Source organism: Raphanus sativus, unplaced genomic scaffold, assembly GCF_000801105.2.
Source record: "Raphanus sativus cultivar WK10039 unplaced genomic scaffold, ASM80110v3 Scaffold1958, whole genome shotgun sequence".
Lineage (NCBI taxonomy): Eukaryota > Viridiplantae > Streptophyta > Magnoliopsida > Brassicales > Brassicaceae > Raphanus > Raphanus sativus.
In genome coordinates, this window is record NW_026617267.1 from 757 (window position 1) to 18228 (window position 17472).

Genomic DNA, 17472 nt, shown 5'->3' on the forward strand with positions numbered 1-17472 from the left:
GTTTCAATATTAAATTCTTACAATTTAATTCACGTTGTTTTACAAAAAACGTACAATCATAAATTGGTAGACGTATATGCACATTAATTCTTGGAAGTGAGATACAGAAAAATTGGATTGTTTTGTACGAACTTACTTTTCCCTTACAAATTTTGCTCTTCAATATCATTAAGCTTTCATCCTCTTCCAAAAATATATTTTGTGTTTTAGAAAAGAAACTAAAGTCATCCAAAAATAAATAAAGACTGACACTTATGAATATAAATAAGGAATCAACATAATAATAAATAAATAAAGAAAAAGAAGGAATATACCCTGACTATATGGAACCACAAATGACATAAAGATAAGTTCATATGACTTCTGTGGCTCATCGAAGGCGATCATATCGCCAATAATAGTGCTTTCTTGTACAAACCTTCCACTTCCCTTTGTCCAAAGTTCTCCAACTTATCAACTATACCTTTCAAAAAAAAAGAAAACAATCATCAACTATATATATATATATGCAAATCACAGAAATTAAATTATCTAGGTAATGATATATATGAAAATCTATCACAATCTAAACAATTTTGTTGCTAATCATGTTTCTAAAAAAGAAATATTTTCCTCTTCATGAAACGTAGTCCCAAAATCGTGGATTTCGGTAATAAATGAAGTAACGAACTTGATGTTTATTTAGCCCAGTAAGCCCAATACGAGTTAATGAGCTTTCTCTTTAAATGGACCGACACGCGTATCGCAAAACAACGTTGATCCACGCGCCGCCGCGAAAAAAAGTTGCCGCCAATCATTTTCCCGCCAACCTCGACACCATAACCTGCCTCGAAAAGTTTGTCTCTTTCTATTCCATTCCAGTAGTCAGTCAGGAGAAAAAGAATATTTGCTCCTTTTAGTCTCAGAACATAGCCAAAAAGGATATTTTCACCTTATCTGCCTGATGGAGGGTAACTTCGACGAGCCGAACAAGCTTCCGGAGCTTAAACTCGGTAATCTAAAAACCCTAATTCTTTTTTGTTAGAATATCAATTTGGGGTTTTGTGGGTTTCACGAAAGTTTCTACCTTTAACCTTCAGATGCTAAGCAGGCGCAAGGGTTTCTCTCCTTCTTCAAAACCCTACCAAATGTAAAGTCACCTTCTCCTTCTTTCTATCTCTAGGGAAACAGATAGATATGCCTTTAATAAGAGCTCTCTAACTAATGCTTATGTGGTTTTTGATTGGTCTTTTCCTTTACAGGACTCGAGAGCTGTTAGGTTCTTTGATCGCAAGGTGAGTTCTGAATCTACACCACTTTTTTTGGTTACTTCTCTCACTGTGTCTAGACTTTGATTAAATGCGTTTTATTTTTGCAGGATTATTATACAGCTCATGGAGAGAACTCAGTTTTCATCGCACAGACTTATTACCACACAACCACTGCTCTACGTCAGATTGGGAGTGGAGCAAACGCTCTTTCGAGCGTCAGCATCAGTAAGAACATGTTCGAAACGATCGTTAGGGATCTTCTCCTGGAGCGGAATGATCATACCGTGGAGCTTTACGAAGGAAGCGGGTCGAATTGGAGGCTTGTGAAAGCAGGTTCTCCTGGAAACATTGGGAGCTTTGAAGATGTTCTGTTTGCGAACAACGAGATGCAGGACACGCCTGTTGTTGTCTCCTTGTTTCCGAGTTTTCAGGAGGGGAGATGCGTTGTTGGGATGGCTTATGTTGATCTCACCAGGCGGGTTCTTGGACTAGCTGAGTTTATTGATGATAGTCGTTTCACTAACCTGGAGTCTTCTCTCGTTGCTATAGGTGCAAAAGAGTGCATCTTTCCAGCTGAGTCTGGCAAAACTAATGAGTGCAAAAGTTTGCGTGAGTCTCTGGAGAGGTGTGGTGTGATGACAACAGAGAGAAGTCGTCAGGAGTTTAAAGGAAGAGACTTAGAATCAGATCTAAAGAGATTGGTGAAGGGGAATATTGAACCTGTTAGAGATTTGATCTCTGGGTTTGAGCTTGCCACCCCTGCTCTAGGTGCATTACTCTCGTTCTCTGAACTTCTTTCGGACGAGGGTAACTATGGGAACTTCGCAATACGCAGATATGATATCGGCGGATTCATGAGGCTCGACTCTGCAGCTATGAGGGCGTTGAATGTGATGGAGAGCAAAACTGATGCAAACAAGAACTTCAGTTTGTTTGGTCTCATGAACAGAACATGTACCGCAGGGATGGGGAAGAGACTGCTTCATATGTGGCTCAAGCAACCTCTTGTGGATTTGAATGAGATTACGATGAGACTAGATATAGTTCAGTGCTTTGTTGAAGAAGCTGGGTTAAGGCAAGATCTTAGACAGCATCTGAAGCGTATCTCAGATGTTGAGAGGCTTGTCCGGAGTCTCGAGAGAAGAAGAGGCGGTTTACAGCACGTTATCAAACTCTATCAGGTACTAAAAATTGTACTTGTAACTGATGTATCAATTTTTCTATGATAATTGATTCAGTTTTCATCTTCTCTGTGCAGTCAGCTATAAGGCTTCCCTTCATCAAAACATCACTGCATCAGTACACTGGAGAATTCTCATCACTCATCAGCAAGAGATACGTGAAAAGGCTTGAGGCTTTATCAGACGCAGATCACCTCGGCAAGTTCATTGATCTGGTAGAGTACTCTGTAGATCTTGACCAGCTAGAGAACGGAGAGTACATGATCTCCTCAAGCTACGACACCACGTTATCATCTCTCAAAGATCAGAAAGAGTCGCTGGAGCAGCAGATACACGAACTGCACAAAAAGACAGCTATAGAACTCGATCTTCCGGTGGACAAGGCCTTGAAACTTGACAAAGCAGCGCAATTCGGACATGTGTTCAGGATCACGAAGAAGGAAGAGCCGAAGATCAGGAAGAAGCTGACGACACAGTTCATGGTGCTGGAGACTCGCAAAGACGGAGTGAAGTTCACAAACACAAAGCTTAAGAAACTTGGGGACCAGTACCAAAGTGTTGTGGACGAATATAAAAGCTGTCAAAAGGAGCTGGTTGATCGTGTAGTTCAGATTGTTGCCAGCTTCTCCGAGGTATGTCTAGTTATCCATGTTAAGCATTGGACTGTTACAAAAAAAATGGCTATCTTAAATCATATAAACATGTATGCTATTTATCAATGTTCAAGAAATTGTTAGGGGGTAATTAGGCCATTTATAGGAGATAACTGATTAGTCGGAAGTCTATATCGATTTTTAGAACACCGGTATGTATAATGTATATTGTATGGTTTAGGTGTTTGAGGAGCTAGCCGGGATGCTCTCTGAGATGGATGTTTTGCTAAGCTTTGCTGATTTGGCTGCCAGTTGCCCTACACCATACTGTAGACCAGAAATCACCTCTTCGGTTGGTACAGTGTCAAGTTGATTTGATTGTTTCGTTTTCAAAATTTTAATGGGTTTTCTTCTTTGTTTTATACATTGCAGGATGTTGGAGACATTGTACTAGAAGGAAGCAGACATCCGTGCGTAGAAGCTCAAGATTGGGTGAACTTTATACCAAATGACTGTAGACTTGTAAGTATTGTAATATGGTAAACATAAACCAAACACCTTTGTTATTCTTTGTGTCCCTTGACTTGAAGCAATTCCTTTGTAAAAATCAGGTGAGAGGAGAGAGTTGGTTTCAAATAATAACGGGACCTAACATGGGAGGGAAGTCCACTTTCATTCGCCAGGTCGGTGTGACTGTACTGATGGCTCAAGTTGGTTCCTTTGTTCCTTGCGATAAAGCTTCAGTTTCCATCAGAGACTGTATCTTTGCACGTGTAGGAGCAGGCGATTGCCAAGTGAGTTTTAACTCTCTGCTTCTTTGTTATTGAATCTGCTGAGTTGTGTAAACCTCTTTTAAGTTTTTTTTTACCTTTCATGTTATAGCTTCGTGGAGTGTCTACTTTTATGCAAGAAATGCTAGAAACAGCGTCGATATTAAAAGGAGCTACTGATAAGTCACTGATAATCATCGATGAACTGGGCCGTGGAACATCAACATATGATGGTTTTGGTTAGTTTTTCAACTGCAACGTTTCTTCTTTTTTTTTTTGTTGGAATTTGAGTTGATTTTGCTGTATTATGTTGTTAACGTTATCTTGGTGAATGTATCAGGTTTAGCATGGGCTATATGTGAGCATCTGGTTCAAGTGAAGAAAGCTCCTACTCTGTTTGCTACCCACTTCCATGAACTTACTGCCTTGGCTCAAGCAAACTCTGAGGTTGCAGGTAACACCGTTGGTGTTGCAAACTTCCATGTCAGCGCACATATTGACACAGAAAGCCGCAAACTCACCATGCTTTACAAGGTTTGTTTTAGTTAAACCCCATCTGCTTCTTCCCCTAGAAGAAGATTCATATGCGCTGAATCTTAGAATTTATTCCTTGCAACCCTTTCAGTTAAAGTGTCTCTCTCTGGTTGAGTTTCTTACAAAGACGAAATTAGCATTGTTTTGATGTCTGTGTTTTGTCTGGTTAGGTTGAACCAGGGGCATGTGACCAGAGCTTTGGGATCCATGTGGCTGAGTTTGCCAACTTCCCTGAAAGCGTAGTGGCGCTCGCAAGGGAGAAAGCTGCAGAACTGGAAGATTTCTCCCCCAGAGAGGTCTGAATCCGTTTTTTGTCTCATTTGTACCTAAGAGTTGTGACAAAGGTTAAATAGTATTATGGTGGTTTGCAGGAGAGTGGGAAGAGAAAGAGCAGAGAAGATGATCCAGAGGAAATATCAAGAGGGACAGCCCGAGCTCACAAGTTTCTGAAAGAATTTGCAGAGATACCAGTTGATAAAATGGAGCTAAAAGATTCACTTAAACGCCTATGCGAGTTGAAAGATGAGTTAGAGAAAGATGCTGTGGACTGCCACTGGCTCAAGCAGGTCCTCTGAAGACGAAACAACACTTGATTTTGTTGATCTTTTATGACAAAAACAGCACTTCTTTCTGAACAGAATCGAGTTTATCATAGATCAGTGTCCTGCAATGAATAGTATTTAGGAATTAGGAAGATGTTTCTCTAGCATCTTTTTGAGCATGAATTCATACGCGTGGCGAGAGCGTTGAAAACATGATATGGCCAACAAAATGATCAAGTTAATACCCGTCTCTTTTACAAAAGCAAACTACAAGACAACGGCTACCGCAAAATAAACAGCAAAAAGACAAACAATAACCACATAAGAATCATCCTAACAGCCTTTCAATCTCGTGTTCATCAGTCTCAAGATCAAGAAGAGGGCGACGACCAATTGCATCAACCTGCTGCACTCTCACGATCAGCAGGAGAGACGATTCCTGATATCTGGTTCAGCTCCAGTACAATCGACTGGAAGGTTGGCTGTTCATTCACATACTTCCTCATCTCCTCAAAACGAGAAGCAGACTTCGCAACCAGCTCATTGTACATCTTCTCCCTCGCAACAAAATCAGTCCGTGACTTCCTGAGACGTCTAACCTCAGACTTTAAGACCTTAGCCTCCTTCTTCATCCGCTTTTTCTCCAAACGCATCGCTCGCACCTTGGCCCTCTCTTCTTCTAGCTCTATGCGCAGCGCGTCCATCTCCTCGAGCTCCTTTCTCTGCCCTTCAAGTTCAGCCCTAGCAGTCCTGAGCTTACGCTTATACTCATATACCATCTTGTTCACACTCGCTATTGACTACATTTCAAGAAAAAAAAAATTATATAAGATCCTTCACACCATAAGCACAAAGATCTGCAAATTAAATGTAAACATACCCTAGCAGCACTGAGAGCATACTCGTTGTACAAATCGGATAGAGTCGTGTCATCAAGAGGAGTAGGAAGATCGGTGGACGGATCATCACTGATCAAACGGAATAGTTCTCCACACGCTTCTTTGTCATCGATAAGCAAACCATCACCGGAGTAGCTGAAATTAAACGCGAACTCAGCAGGCGGCGGCGCAACTCTGCGAGGCGGAGCTTCCTCATCCACCGCGACAGATTGCGCATCAGGAGCCGCCGCATTGACGACGGCCTCCTGAGTCTCAGCTCTTTTCCCTGGCCTGCTTGCTTCCCACTCTGATAGTAACTTGGAGTAGGAGGTAGCAAGTGATGGCCAGAACTTCATTTGGATATTCATTACATCAAGAACGGTCCGCATGCAGGCTCTTGAAGGAGGAGCTGTAGCTGTAGTAGGCAAGTCCTCCTCTGGATTTTCTCCCATAAGCACCTTTTTACAGATTAAAACGGAATCATCAGTAAACATTTTCTGTCTTCATAACCGTATATGAACAGAGAGATTTAAACCTTGATCACTGCAGTAGCAGAAGAAGATATGGAGCGAAGATTGTAGCTGCAAATGATTGATGACAAAGAAAAAAATCTTTAAAGCTGCCACCCCCCATTGAAAGCAAGAAAACTATTCATAAACACGAACCCGCCCTCGAGAATAACTAGCATTTTCCCGCCGCACAGATCACCTAACATCTGTGTCATTCGAGAATAACCTGCCGGAGTCACCTGAAAGTAATTTTTTTGTCAAATCAAATAGAATGAACAGAACATGCTTTGACGAGGTGTGACAGCCCTAGAATATAAAGCTTACTTTACAGCATCCTAGTGGGTCTCCTTTAGCTGCATCAAATCCCGCTGATACGATGACAAAATCAGGAGAGAATGCAGAAGCTGCAAGGAAAGAGTTCCAGTTAGACTTATACTGGTTTCACTTCCAGAGCATATTAGTCATAAACTAAGCCAATAAAACTTAGTACCTATGGGAAGAACTACATGCTGAAAGGCATAGATATAGTCTCCATCACCAACTCCACTACAACTCCATGGAACATTTACACAATAACCTTCAGCACCATTTGTACCAACCTGCACCACCCAAATCGGATATTACTAACAAACACAATATAGCACCATAGGATACAAACTCAACAAAAAGCTAGTATATTGCGGTAACTAAGAGCACTAATTTATAATATAAAAGCATTTGGTACCTCATCAGCAGCTCCAGTGCCCGGATAGAACTTTCCTCCTTCATGTCTATGCAAGGACATGTACATTACCTATATAATTTTTAACAATAGGTTAATCTGGAAAAGGACACTCCAAGAATCAATGAGAGATGCATAGAGTTTGGCAGCTTACAGATTTGTTTTGTTCGAATATCTCTTGGGTTCCATTTCCATGATGCACATCCTACAACAATCGAGAAGATATTCACATTCAACTAAAGAAGGTTGAAGTTCTATAAAAACCACCCCCGTTTTGAGTTATCAGCGACATTACCCAGTCCACAATCAGCACCTTCCTTGCCCCTGCTGCTTGTGCAACTAATGCAGCAACAGCTGCATTATTGTGAAGACAAAACCCCATAGAATTTTTGATGCCTGCATGATGACCGGGAGGTCTAACCTGATCCAATCAAAACATTTTTAACGCGGTTAACTTCAATTTCAAGCAGATCTTTAGAATTTTAGAAATTATGGTGAATGATTGACATACCAAAGCGAAACCATTTTTCACACGGCCAGAGAGAATTTCTGTAGCTAGATCAGCGCACAAACCTGCTGCAAGTCTAGCAGCACGTGCTGAATGCTCATTAGCATATGTGTCAGAGGTGAAGTAGCTGCCAGACAATGGGAAAAACATGAGAAGCGAGGGCCAAAACTAGATAAGTTACAGGTGAATTCAAACCTATTGTGAAGCTGGCTTGTAATATCAACAGCATCAACATGCTCTGAAGTGTGTACCTCAAAAAAAAAGAAAAAAAAATATAAGTCAGTTAATGAAACAAACAAACTACTCGCAGTTAGAGATGTCTCCAAGGCTATTTAAGTAGCAGCTCACCATCTGGAGTTCTTGTTTCGTGATTTCCCTTGCAGGAATAGGAAAACATCTTCCAGGAAAAACGCCTGCAAGTTTTTCAGTATGTGATGAATACAAAAATAACATACAGTACAGCGCAAAACAGAACATGGACATATTACAGAACCGATATACCAGCTGCGGCAAGACTGGCAGCTATAGCTCGAAGACGATCAGGTCTCTCGGCATGTGGAAGTGTTTTCATTTCGAACTTATTAAGCATGCCATCAACACATGTTAAGATACTAGACTTCTCAGCAAACTATGAAAACAACAGAAACATACTTCTGAGTGTAGCAACATTCTCTCGTCGAAACCAACAGCTGTTGAGCTGGTTGCAGGTGAGCTTCCTAAAGATCAAAATTAAAAAGAAGAAGATAATTGAGCATGCTTATAGTTAACTCAATGTTCAAAAAAAGCTCACCACCTCCACGCTTCTCTTCAACTTGGGAGAGACCAGTATCTTTGCAAAACGGAGATGCAAAGCATCCATGCCTCAGGATACCAGACTCCTTGTGCTCACCACACATCTTCACAAAAAGGAATCAACTTCAGTGATCCTCCATAGCCAATGCAGCACAAAAGTACTCAAACATGAAAAAACTCACATAACAATGGACCATGTCACCAGGGTTTGGCATAGTGCAATTGACGCAAAACCACTTCACAGACTCAACAGGTGTCCTCTGCTGCTCCCAATCACTCTCATCCTCGTCGTCCTCGTCTAGAAACCTCATTTCTCTTGAAACCTTAGCTCTTTTCTGCATAAGACACAATAACAATGGACGATATATCACCTAAGAAACCATTTGAAACGCATTTTAAGAGTAAAGTTTTGAACTTTAGCTTACGGATGAAACAGCAGATGCATAATTCACGTCTCCGTCGCTAAACTCATCGAGGAGGGTTCCTTCTCCGTGTTTTCTCTTTGAAACCTCACAGGAACTCTCGAGAGTTTCTACAGCCATATAGTCAAAGTAGAGGAAAAACGCAGTTGAGAATCTGCTGGACTTCCTTGCTGCCTTCTTCTCTATCGGAAAATTTAGAACCGCAACGACGGAGCAAAACTTCTTCCGGCGAAACCTATCTACTAACCAACCACGATAGGAAACAGAGAGATGCTACGACGACGTTTGGGGCTTAAAGTGTAAATGATTCTTTGGGCTGAATAGCTGTTACCCAATAATAACATAAGCCCATTAACCAGGCAGATCCAAAACCATTAACGTCTTTCACATATTTGCATGTATTTTTCATTTTTTAGATACTCATAAAAGAGGTTTTTGATTCATTACGAAACTGTTGGGTTAATTTTCGGATAGTTTTTTTTCTGGATAAAAGTTAAATCTGAGACATGCAACTCGAATAAGACTCTCTCAGCTTCTTCTTCTTTTTCGCTTTTTTTTTCTGGCTAATTCGATGTATGTGATTTTTAGTAGAATACATTTTGTGGACAAGTATTCAGCCCCCTCTATTTGTGTGCATGTATACGTGTGAGTAAATAGTAACTTACAAATTACAATCCCCATAGCTAGTACCTAAACGCAACCTCGCGGCATGTTCTATTAAGAAATTACCTTTGGTAGCAAACAAAAATTACTTGCTATGATTAACATAAATAGACCATCCATTGACAAGAAATATCGGGGTACATATATGTATATTTTTTTTTTGAGAAGAAAAATATCGAGAAATGTATATTAACAACAACAACACCTGCATAGATTGAGAAAGAAACACCGTAAAGCGAAGATATATGTGGCTGGTGACCTATAAATGTCTCCATTTAATGCCTACGTGTCATCATTTTAGACATACAAATGTGTGTATTGATGATTACTCGTTCGAACAAAGAAGATACATTTCACAATAATGTAGAGCGTTCCTCTCTTCCTTTTCAGAGATTTCCCATCTCGTTTTGGTGAAGACGGTTTCTTCTTCTTCTCCCAATTCTTCAATGCCTCATCCTTTGACCTTTCCTTCATTGTTTCTCTCTCTCTATATATAAGCTTATTTTGCTTCTTTAATTATAACGTTTAGGTGTAACTTGGTATTGATTGTGTGATCTTTAAAGGATTTTTAAAAGGAAGTGAAGGTTCATCATAATATTGGAGTGAGAGGGGGAAAAGAGATAAGGAGAAACTAGTCCACACAATTGATTCAGGACCCTTCAAGAAAGAAACCCTAAAACAAAAGCCGCTTGTGGAGTGTAACCGGTTAGCTTCCCATTATGGTTGAAAATATTTGATGTATTGTTTTCCTGTCTCTTTTCAGTTCAAAGATTCATCATCGGTAAAGATATTTGTGAGATTTTTTTCTTTAACGTTTCGGATGGATTTATTTGGTATATATGAGTGGGTTATGTTAGGATAGACGGTTATGCGACCGTCCAAATATGATCTTCATTTTAAGTAAAATTGGGCTTGCAAACTAATTTATGGTTAACTGCTAAATATTTGACTGATTTAATGGTATTTGATCTGGATTTGGGTTTTTGTAATAAACTTCAAGTTTTCACATAATTATAAGATCTCACTAAACTATATAATAACAAATGCGCGAGTCCAAATAGCTATCGTTGAACATATATAGTCTAAATTTCATATAAAAGGAAATCTAATTGCTACGTATAATCACTAGTTAATCAACTTTCATATAAGAAGTATACATTTATATCTTTTTTGTGCCATCATATACATTTTTATATTTTTGTCATCGTATACATTTATATCTTTGAACTTACTCATTTTTGTTGAAAAGGATTATATATTTTTGTCAACAAAGATTAAACATTTCAATATAGCTTCCCCATCTCCCACAAAAAAAAAATCCACCTTTATGCTTCATTCAAATCACATATACTAGCAATGTGCAACTGAAATCTGATCATAACTCGTTTTAACATCTAATCTATTAAAATAGAAGTATTTTTTTTAACTGATTATTTAAAGTTTTTAACTTTCTTTTTCACACTTTATCTAACTAATAACTCAATTTTGGATAAATTTTAGTAATTTATGTCCAAAATAGAATCAGAACTATTTATTTGTTTTTATTTTTTTTACCACATAGTTTAAATTATTTTCCAAATTTAGATGCCACATTCATTATCCAATCTCACATATTGTTTATATTCCATTTAATTAATATGGTTATCCTACGGGTGTACCGGTCACGTTCTAGTTTAACTGTTAAAATCGAGAGGTTGACAAAAAAGAACCTGAAAAAATCATGACCGTAAATCACTACTTTAATAAATATCAGCCACTCTACTGAATCAAATCGTTATGCTATTTGGCATTTAAATATCTGGTCATCCAATAATTTAAAACCCATGACCAAATAGGGTCAAGTCAGACTTCCTTAAAATACAGACAGCTCATTTCAGGTAAACAGCTAGGGACCTAAAAACATAATGTTCAGAGTATTTGAACCACATAGATACTTCTCATTGTTGGAACAAAGATTTGGAGAGCTGCCGTTTGGGGTGGACCATCCAGGATCCCCAACAAACCAACACCTCCTCCTACTCATCTAACCGTCATTTTGTTACCTCAGCTCTAGTAGCAGAGGCTCTCGCGGTAAAAACTGCCCTCACTATGGCATCTTCACTCGGATTACAACACATTTGGGTGTTCTCGGATTGCAAGGCCCTCGTTTCTCTGATCAAAAAGAAGGAACGGGATACTTCTATCCTCTTTGTACTTCATGATATCGCCTGTTTGGCAAACTCTTTTGTTTCTGTCTCATTTTGCTTTGTCCCTCGACTTGGGAATGTAGTGGCTGATACTATAGCTAAGGCTGCCTTGTCTGAGCTGCAGCATTCCCTCTAGTTGGGTGTTTTGTAGAACTGACTCTTTTTATGCTTTGAATGCAATGGTTTGATCAAAAAAAAAAAAGATACTTCTCATTGTTGTTAAAAAAAAAAAGAAGATACTTCTCATTTTGTTTAGTTGTGTGAAGCTGTATTGGTCTCTGGCCTTTTATGGCTATAGCATCTGCAGTGAAAATATCGCATAATCTCTCATTATTGTTTATTTCTGAAAATAATGAATAGTGAAGAGAAAAATATGAGAAGTTTCTCATTCAAAAGATCTTTAAACATTTGTAACAGACCTTAATCACATTTCTCATATTGTGATAACGGCTTTGAAAAATTACATAAATAATATTTGAGAAATTCATAAGAGTTCTACCATTGACGCTGGCCTGGTTTTCCTTTGGTTTCCTCTTTCTACCAGCAGTTTTATCCTACCATTTTATTTCATTGGTATTTAGGTTGCTGATTTTAAGGGTGAACAAATTATTTAGAATCTGAAATTGAATCGATTATTCGACTCGATCTGTTTAAAAATTTGGAATATAAAAAAGGATTGTATACATTTCCTGTGATCTACGTAGATTGGAAACAGTACAATAACATTTCCAACTTTAAGGTTTATTAATATAAAGGCAACATTATTGCAAGAACAATTTTAAATCCTTAAAATAAAAAAGCTAAAGATGAAAGAGATATCAAAAGGGCGGAAGACGAAGAACGAGCTGGGACGTTTCTTATATAAGGACATTCTTCTTCAGTCCTACTGTTTTTGTGGGTTCCACTACCCTTAAGGACGAACTGGGACGTTGCGATAATTATGCTCTAAGGAAGCTATGTATTATTATCATATGCTACGTCGATTGGTGCAATTGTTTGTATATAAGTTTGCAGTGTATTATGCCCTTTTTCAGAAAAAAAGTTTGCAGTGTAAATTTGTGGGTTTTGCCTCTAGAATGGTTTCAATCCTTGCAGAAATGGTTTAAATCCTGGTTCAAAATTTTTTAAAAATATATAGATAACAAAATAAAAGATACTTCTCATATAAAATATTGTAGCTGGAGCTAACAAAAAAAAATGAATACAACGTTGCTTTGTAAACTATGGTTTATGATTTTTTGTTAAGTATATCAGATATTGTTGTCCAACATGTGAATGAAAACCATTTTATTATACATGCTCTTTCCAAGTATATCCGATCCATGTTTTTCTTCCAAGTATATCCGATCCATGTTTTTCTTTCAAATAAAGGTGCCATTTTAATTAAGCAGTCGCTCCAAATCGTGTTTCTTGCTATTTTGGCGGTGCAAGTTTTGCTTCTTTTTTTTTCCTCCTGTAAGGAAAATTGTATTCTTGATGGCCAGTTTCAAAAAAGAAGAAAAATTGTATTCTTCTTTTTGGTTTTGAACTTTTTGACTAGAGACTAGAGTGAGGCTCGAACTATTTCCGAATTATGTCTATTATTTGCCGTCAATTGAAACATTAATTTGCTTTTTTCTGGTTTGGGTCAAAAGAACTATAAGTTTGTTATATGAATTATATAGTGACGAAACCATCACTTAGTCTAGACAAACATATAATCATGCTTTTATCTTTATTTTTCTTGTTTTATATGAAACAACTAGAGATTCCATCCTTTATCTTGCTTTACCTTTTTAAATTAGGTTCTAGTGATTTATCTTGAAATGTGTATTGATTAAATCAAGATCTTTCATCAACAAGAAAGAAAAGGAAAAATTAGAGCTCTGATAAAGATTTATCAATTCTTTCAGAAAAGACGTCAAAACAACAATAAAGATAGTTCTGAACTAAGAACATTAATATTGGGAGGTCCTTAGCAAAGTTTTTAAGGGGAAAAATAGGAGGACCAAGAAGAAAGAGAATGGAAAAACCCTAATTTAAGGACCAGTCCTTACTCTCTACCGAACCAAAAAAAAAATCCTAATTTAAAGGACAGAGAGAGAGAGAGAGGACTCCAATAATGATGGTCTAAAAAAAAAACAATTTACTATATATTTGGAATAAACCTATTTTCACTCTATTATAAAGTGAAAAATAGAATACCATTAAAGTATTTTTTACTTTAAACTCTATTTTAGAATGCAAAATAGAGTGAGTTTGAAGATCTATATTAAGAAAAAAAAAGAGTGTGCAGCCTTACAAGCTTCTAAAATAGATATAGTGACCACACAAAAGTACCGCTTTCTGTTTCCGTAGTCTACCTGATAATATTTCGATCGTCACAACATTAAGGAGAGTTTTCACCAATAAATTTATATTGATTCCAGTTTTAAGGTGAAATCTTATGTTTGGAAAATACAACTTACTTTTTGTAAATCCAGCCCAAAAATAATCAAAACTAGTTTAAGATCTATGGAGATTACGTGTACATTAAAACAAAAACAAAAAATTCAAGACTCGACTGTTTTATAGCAAACCAAAAAAAGAGAGTCCGTCCATATATATATATGTGTATATATATTCAAATGTAGGAAGTGAAAAGTCGAATCCGTCCCATCCTTTTCGTTATAATTGAAAAGGTAATCAATCTTAATTACGATCTTTATATTTTCAATAAAGCGCAAAAGAGCAATGTGACGTTCACGTGGACAAGACATCCCTTGCCTGTTGGCTGTTGATATCAATACAACACTAATACAAGTATACAACCTTAATTTATGTGATTGTGATTTGCTTTTATTTGTATATTTTTCTGTTGTATATCGAACAAGCTAAAACTATGACGAATACTTCGACCAAAAAAAAAACTATGACGAATGCATAATAGGATACAAATAAATGCCAGGAACAAGTTCTAGTAAAAAAATCAGTGAATCATGTTTTATAAAGTAACGTTAGCAATTCAGCTTTGGGATAAAATATATCATACAGGACTGGCACTGCAAGAAAACATAACAACTTCTGACAAAATCTTTGACCATTTAAATTGGTCAAAAACATTTTGACCACAATCCGATAACTTTGTGACGACTAAAAAAGGTGGACAAGAAGTGGTCAGAAATTACTGACGAAAAATATTTGGTCAGGAAATGGTCAAAACATTATAACCAAATCTTGACGACTAAAATCTGGTCAGAAAAATGGTCACATTTTGATCAAAACATGGTCACAACTTGCTTTGAAAAAATAGCCGTTGGTTGCCGTTTGGCCAGTGGTCAGCAACCTTGAATGTGGTCAGAAAATTGTCACAAATCTTGATTTTGTTTACGTTAACAAACTAGCAGTTAACAATTCTTCTCTATATATATGATTCAGTTCATTGTAGACAATTCATCAAAGCTGAGAAGCAACACATTAAAAATGTCTTCAAATAGTTTTAACTTTCGTTCATGGATGAACAATCAATGGGATTCAAATGGCCAGATTTCAAAAAAGTTTGCGGAAGGGCTTAAAAAATTTATGCGATTTCTCGGAAACCAAGATATCACTTTGAGAAGAGGTAAGATGTTTTGTCCTTGTATTCGTTGTGATAATAGTAAATTTATTCCTATAGAAAGAGTATGGAATCATTTATATCAGTGTGGATTTACACCTAACTATAAAATTTGGTATTTACACGGAGAAGATGATATAAGAAATATACCTAGTACTAGTGAAAATGTGCCGGTCCATGGACACACAAAGATATTCCATTAATTGTAATCAATAACCAATCCAGAGAGGGATCTAGCATATAAAATAACATAGAGCAAACCTTGAAGGAACCAGCATATTCAGCTACCTCGATCATGCTGAATAGATCGAAATACTTCTTTTTTGGTATGGAGATTGAAATACTTATCTAAAGGATTTTTTAAAAATCATTTAACTTTTGCGGTAGCTCTACTTGAGGTAAGGAAAAGATACACTGGAGAACAACTCACTGTGATCTTATGAATTTCTATCTCCAAGTATGTTGTACGAGATTATAGTGAACCTCTCTGCATCTATATGCTATTAAGAACAAAGGAATCTGCAGTTGCACATGCTTATGGACCAACAGAAACTCGAGAGTAGCTACTATCTCAAAGGATGAACAAATGAAACTCTAATTTCGTCCCCTCAACTCATAAATCTTTGAACATGTATGTAGAACAAATGAACAAATATAACATTAATATTTATATTACCTTTGGAAACGGGAGAGGTATACGTAAGCATTTTGAAACCAGTGATAGATTTGAGCTTGTATGACTGATGGAATAGAAAACAGAAACATAAAGATAAATAGCTCGCTTACTCTTAATGAAAATTTAGTCTTTTTATATTTTTAATATAACAAAATTTTTAATTTATTTATGAGAATTTGTGATAAATCTAATCATAAAATTATATTAGATAAATTTTAGTTATGAAAGCATATATATAAATGTTTTTTGTTAAACTAATTTCATCTAAAAAAAATTAAAATAGAAAAAAAAATTAACACAAATTTTAAAGAAAAAAAATGTTGGCCCTTATTTTTGTGGACCATGGGACTGCACTGTCTGTCCCTCCCCTTGAGCCGCCCCTGCCTTCATCTACAGGGATCACTAGCTTTACCGGAGCGACGTCTCCTCTACTTGCATAAGCATTTTGCCATGAGAGAAGCTCTCCAAGCGGCAAGGGCTTCTCAACTCACCAACGTCTGGATGAGATCCGACTTCCCAAATGCTTGTGAGAGTAATCATCTCGAAGACTTATCCAATGGAATTTTTTGGAGTTCTAATGGACATTGAGGTCTTATCCTCCTATTTTAATTTCATCTTGTTCTTTTTTAACCGTAGAGACCAAAATGTATTAGCAGATTCACTTGCTAAACCTGCCCTTAGTATCAGCTAGATTTTCATGGTCTGGACTACTTTCGCTTTTATTTATGAATCAAGTTTGTTGGTCGACAAAAAAGTTTTTGTACGAGCATTTGATTAGGGCTGGGGGAAAAAACCGAATCCGAAGAACCGAACTGAATTCGATCCGAAAAAGTAGTACCAAATTCGAACCAAAATTAATTAAACGAATGGGTTCAAATTTTGGGTATTTAAAGAACCAAAACCAAACCCGACCGAACCGAAATATTTTGGGTACCCGAATGTATCCGAAATAGATTAATATACATATATATTTTACCTATTTTTAGATTGCATATATATTAAAAAGCATCTAAAATATATATAGTATTTTTAAATTGTCCAAAATACTTGAAAATATATACAAATAGTCAAAAGTACATGTCTAAATAGTTAAAGTATATTCAAAACACCAAAAATACATAAAATATGTGTTGATTTTCTATCCAAATATTCAAATAAAACCAATTTATATGTTAAGTTTTGGTGCTTTGACACATATTATTGAAATTTATATGTAATATATTATTTTCTTTATAAATTTTTAGAAGTTTAAAGTATATAATGAATTTTAAAATTTTGAAAATAATTTAAACGGGTCATCCGAATCCGAACCAAACCCGTAAAGATCCGAACCGAACCCGAACCGAAATTTAGAAATACCCAAATGGGACTGAAATCTTTGATCCCGAAAACCCGAAATCCGAATAGATCCGAACCGAAACCCGAACGGGTACCCGAACATCCATCCCTACATTTGATTATACAGTGCGACAAAACAAAATAAAACGATGTCATACATTTCATAGTTCAGAACGTTGATTATAATACCAACTAGATTTTCACCCGCCCTTAAAAGGGCGGATAATTTTTTGTTTTAATTTTTTTTATTGTTTTTTCTTTCTGATTATATTTGTGTGTTTTGTAATCATATTTGTGTATAAATTTAATCAAAATATATTTTATTAAATAATAAC

General features: G+C 36.7%; 2 protein-coding genes across 2 annotated transcripts; one reads left to right on the forward strand and one right to left on the reverse strand.

Moving 5' to 3' along the window:
* Positions 1–774: 774 nt before the first annotated feature.
* On the forward strand, positions 775–5039 carry LOC130505031 (DNA mismatch repair protein MSH2). Its single transcript, XM_056999636.1, has 12 exons — positions 775–992; positions 1080–1129; positions 1242–1274; positions 1358–2431; positions 2509–3063; positions 3266–3376; positions 3457–3546; positions 3636–3818; positions 3907–4033; positions 4135–4328; positions 4499–4624; positions 4700–5039. Exons 1-12 carry the CDS (start codon positions 944–946, stop codon positions 4901–4903), a joined length of 2796 nt encoding a protein of 931 aa, XP_056855616.1. The 5' UTR covers positions 775–943; the 3' UTR covers positions 4904–5039.
* Positions 5040–5088: 49 nt separating this feature from the next.
* Positions 5089–8951, reverse strand: LOC108862550 (histone deacetylase 15). The gene is made up of 17 exons (XM_018636713.2): positions 8704–8951; positions 8461–8613; positions 8280–8382; positions 8138–8202; positions 7988–8063; positions 7835–7899; positions 7682–7737; positions 7490–7613; positions 7274–7399; positions 7133–7183; positions 6982–7050; positions 6748–6856; positions 6582–6661; positions 6414–6496; positions 6284–6329; positions 5751–6206; positions 5089–5670 (listed from the first exon to the last, which is right to left on the reverse strand). Exons 1-17 carry the CDS (start codon positions 8818–8820, stop codon positions 5269–5271), a joined length of 2181 nt encoding a protein of 726 aa, XP_018492215.2. The 5' UTR covers positions 8821–8951; the 3' UTR covers positions 5089–5268.
* Between the last annotated feature and the right edge of the window lie 8521 nt (positions 8952–17472).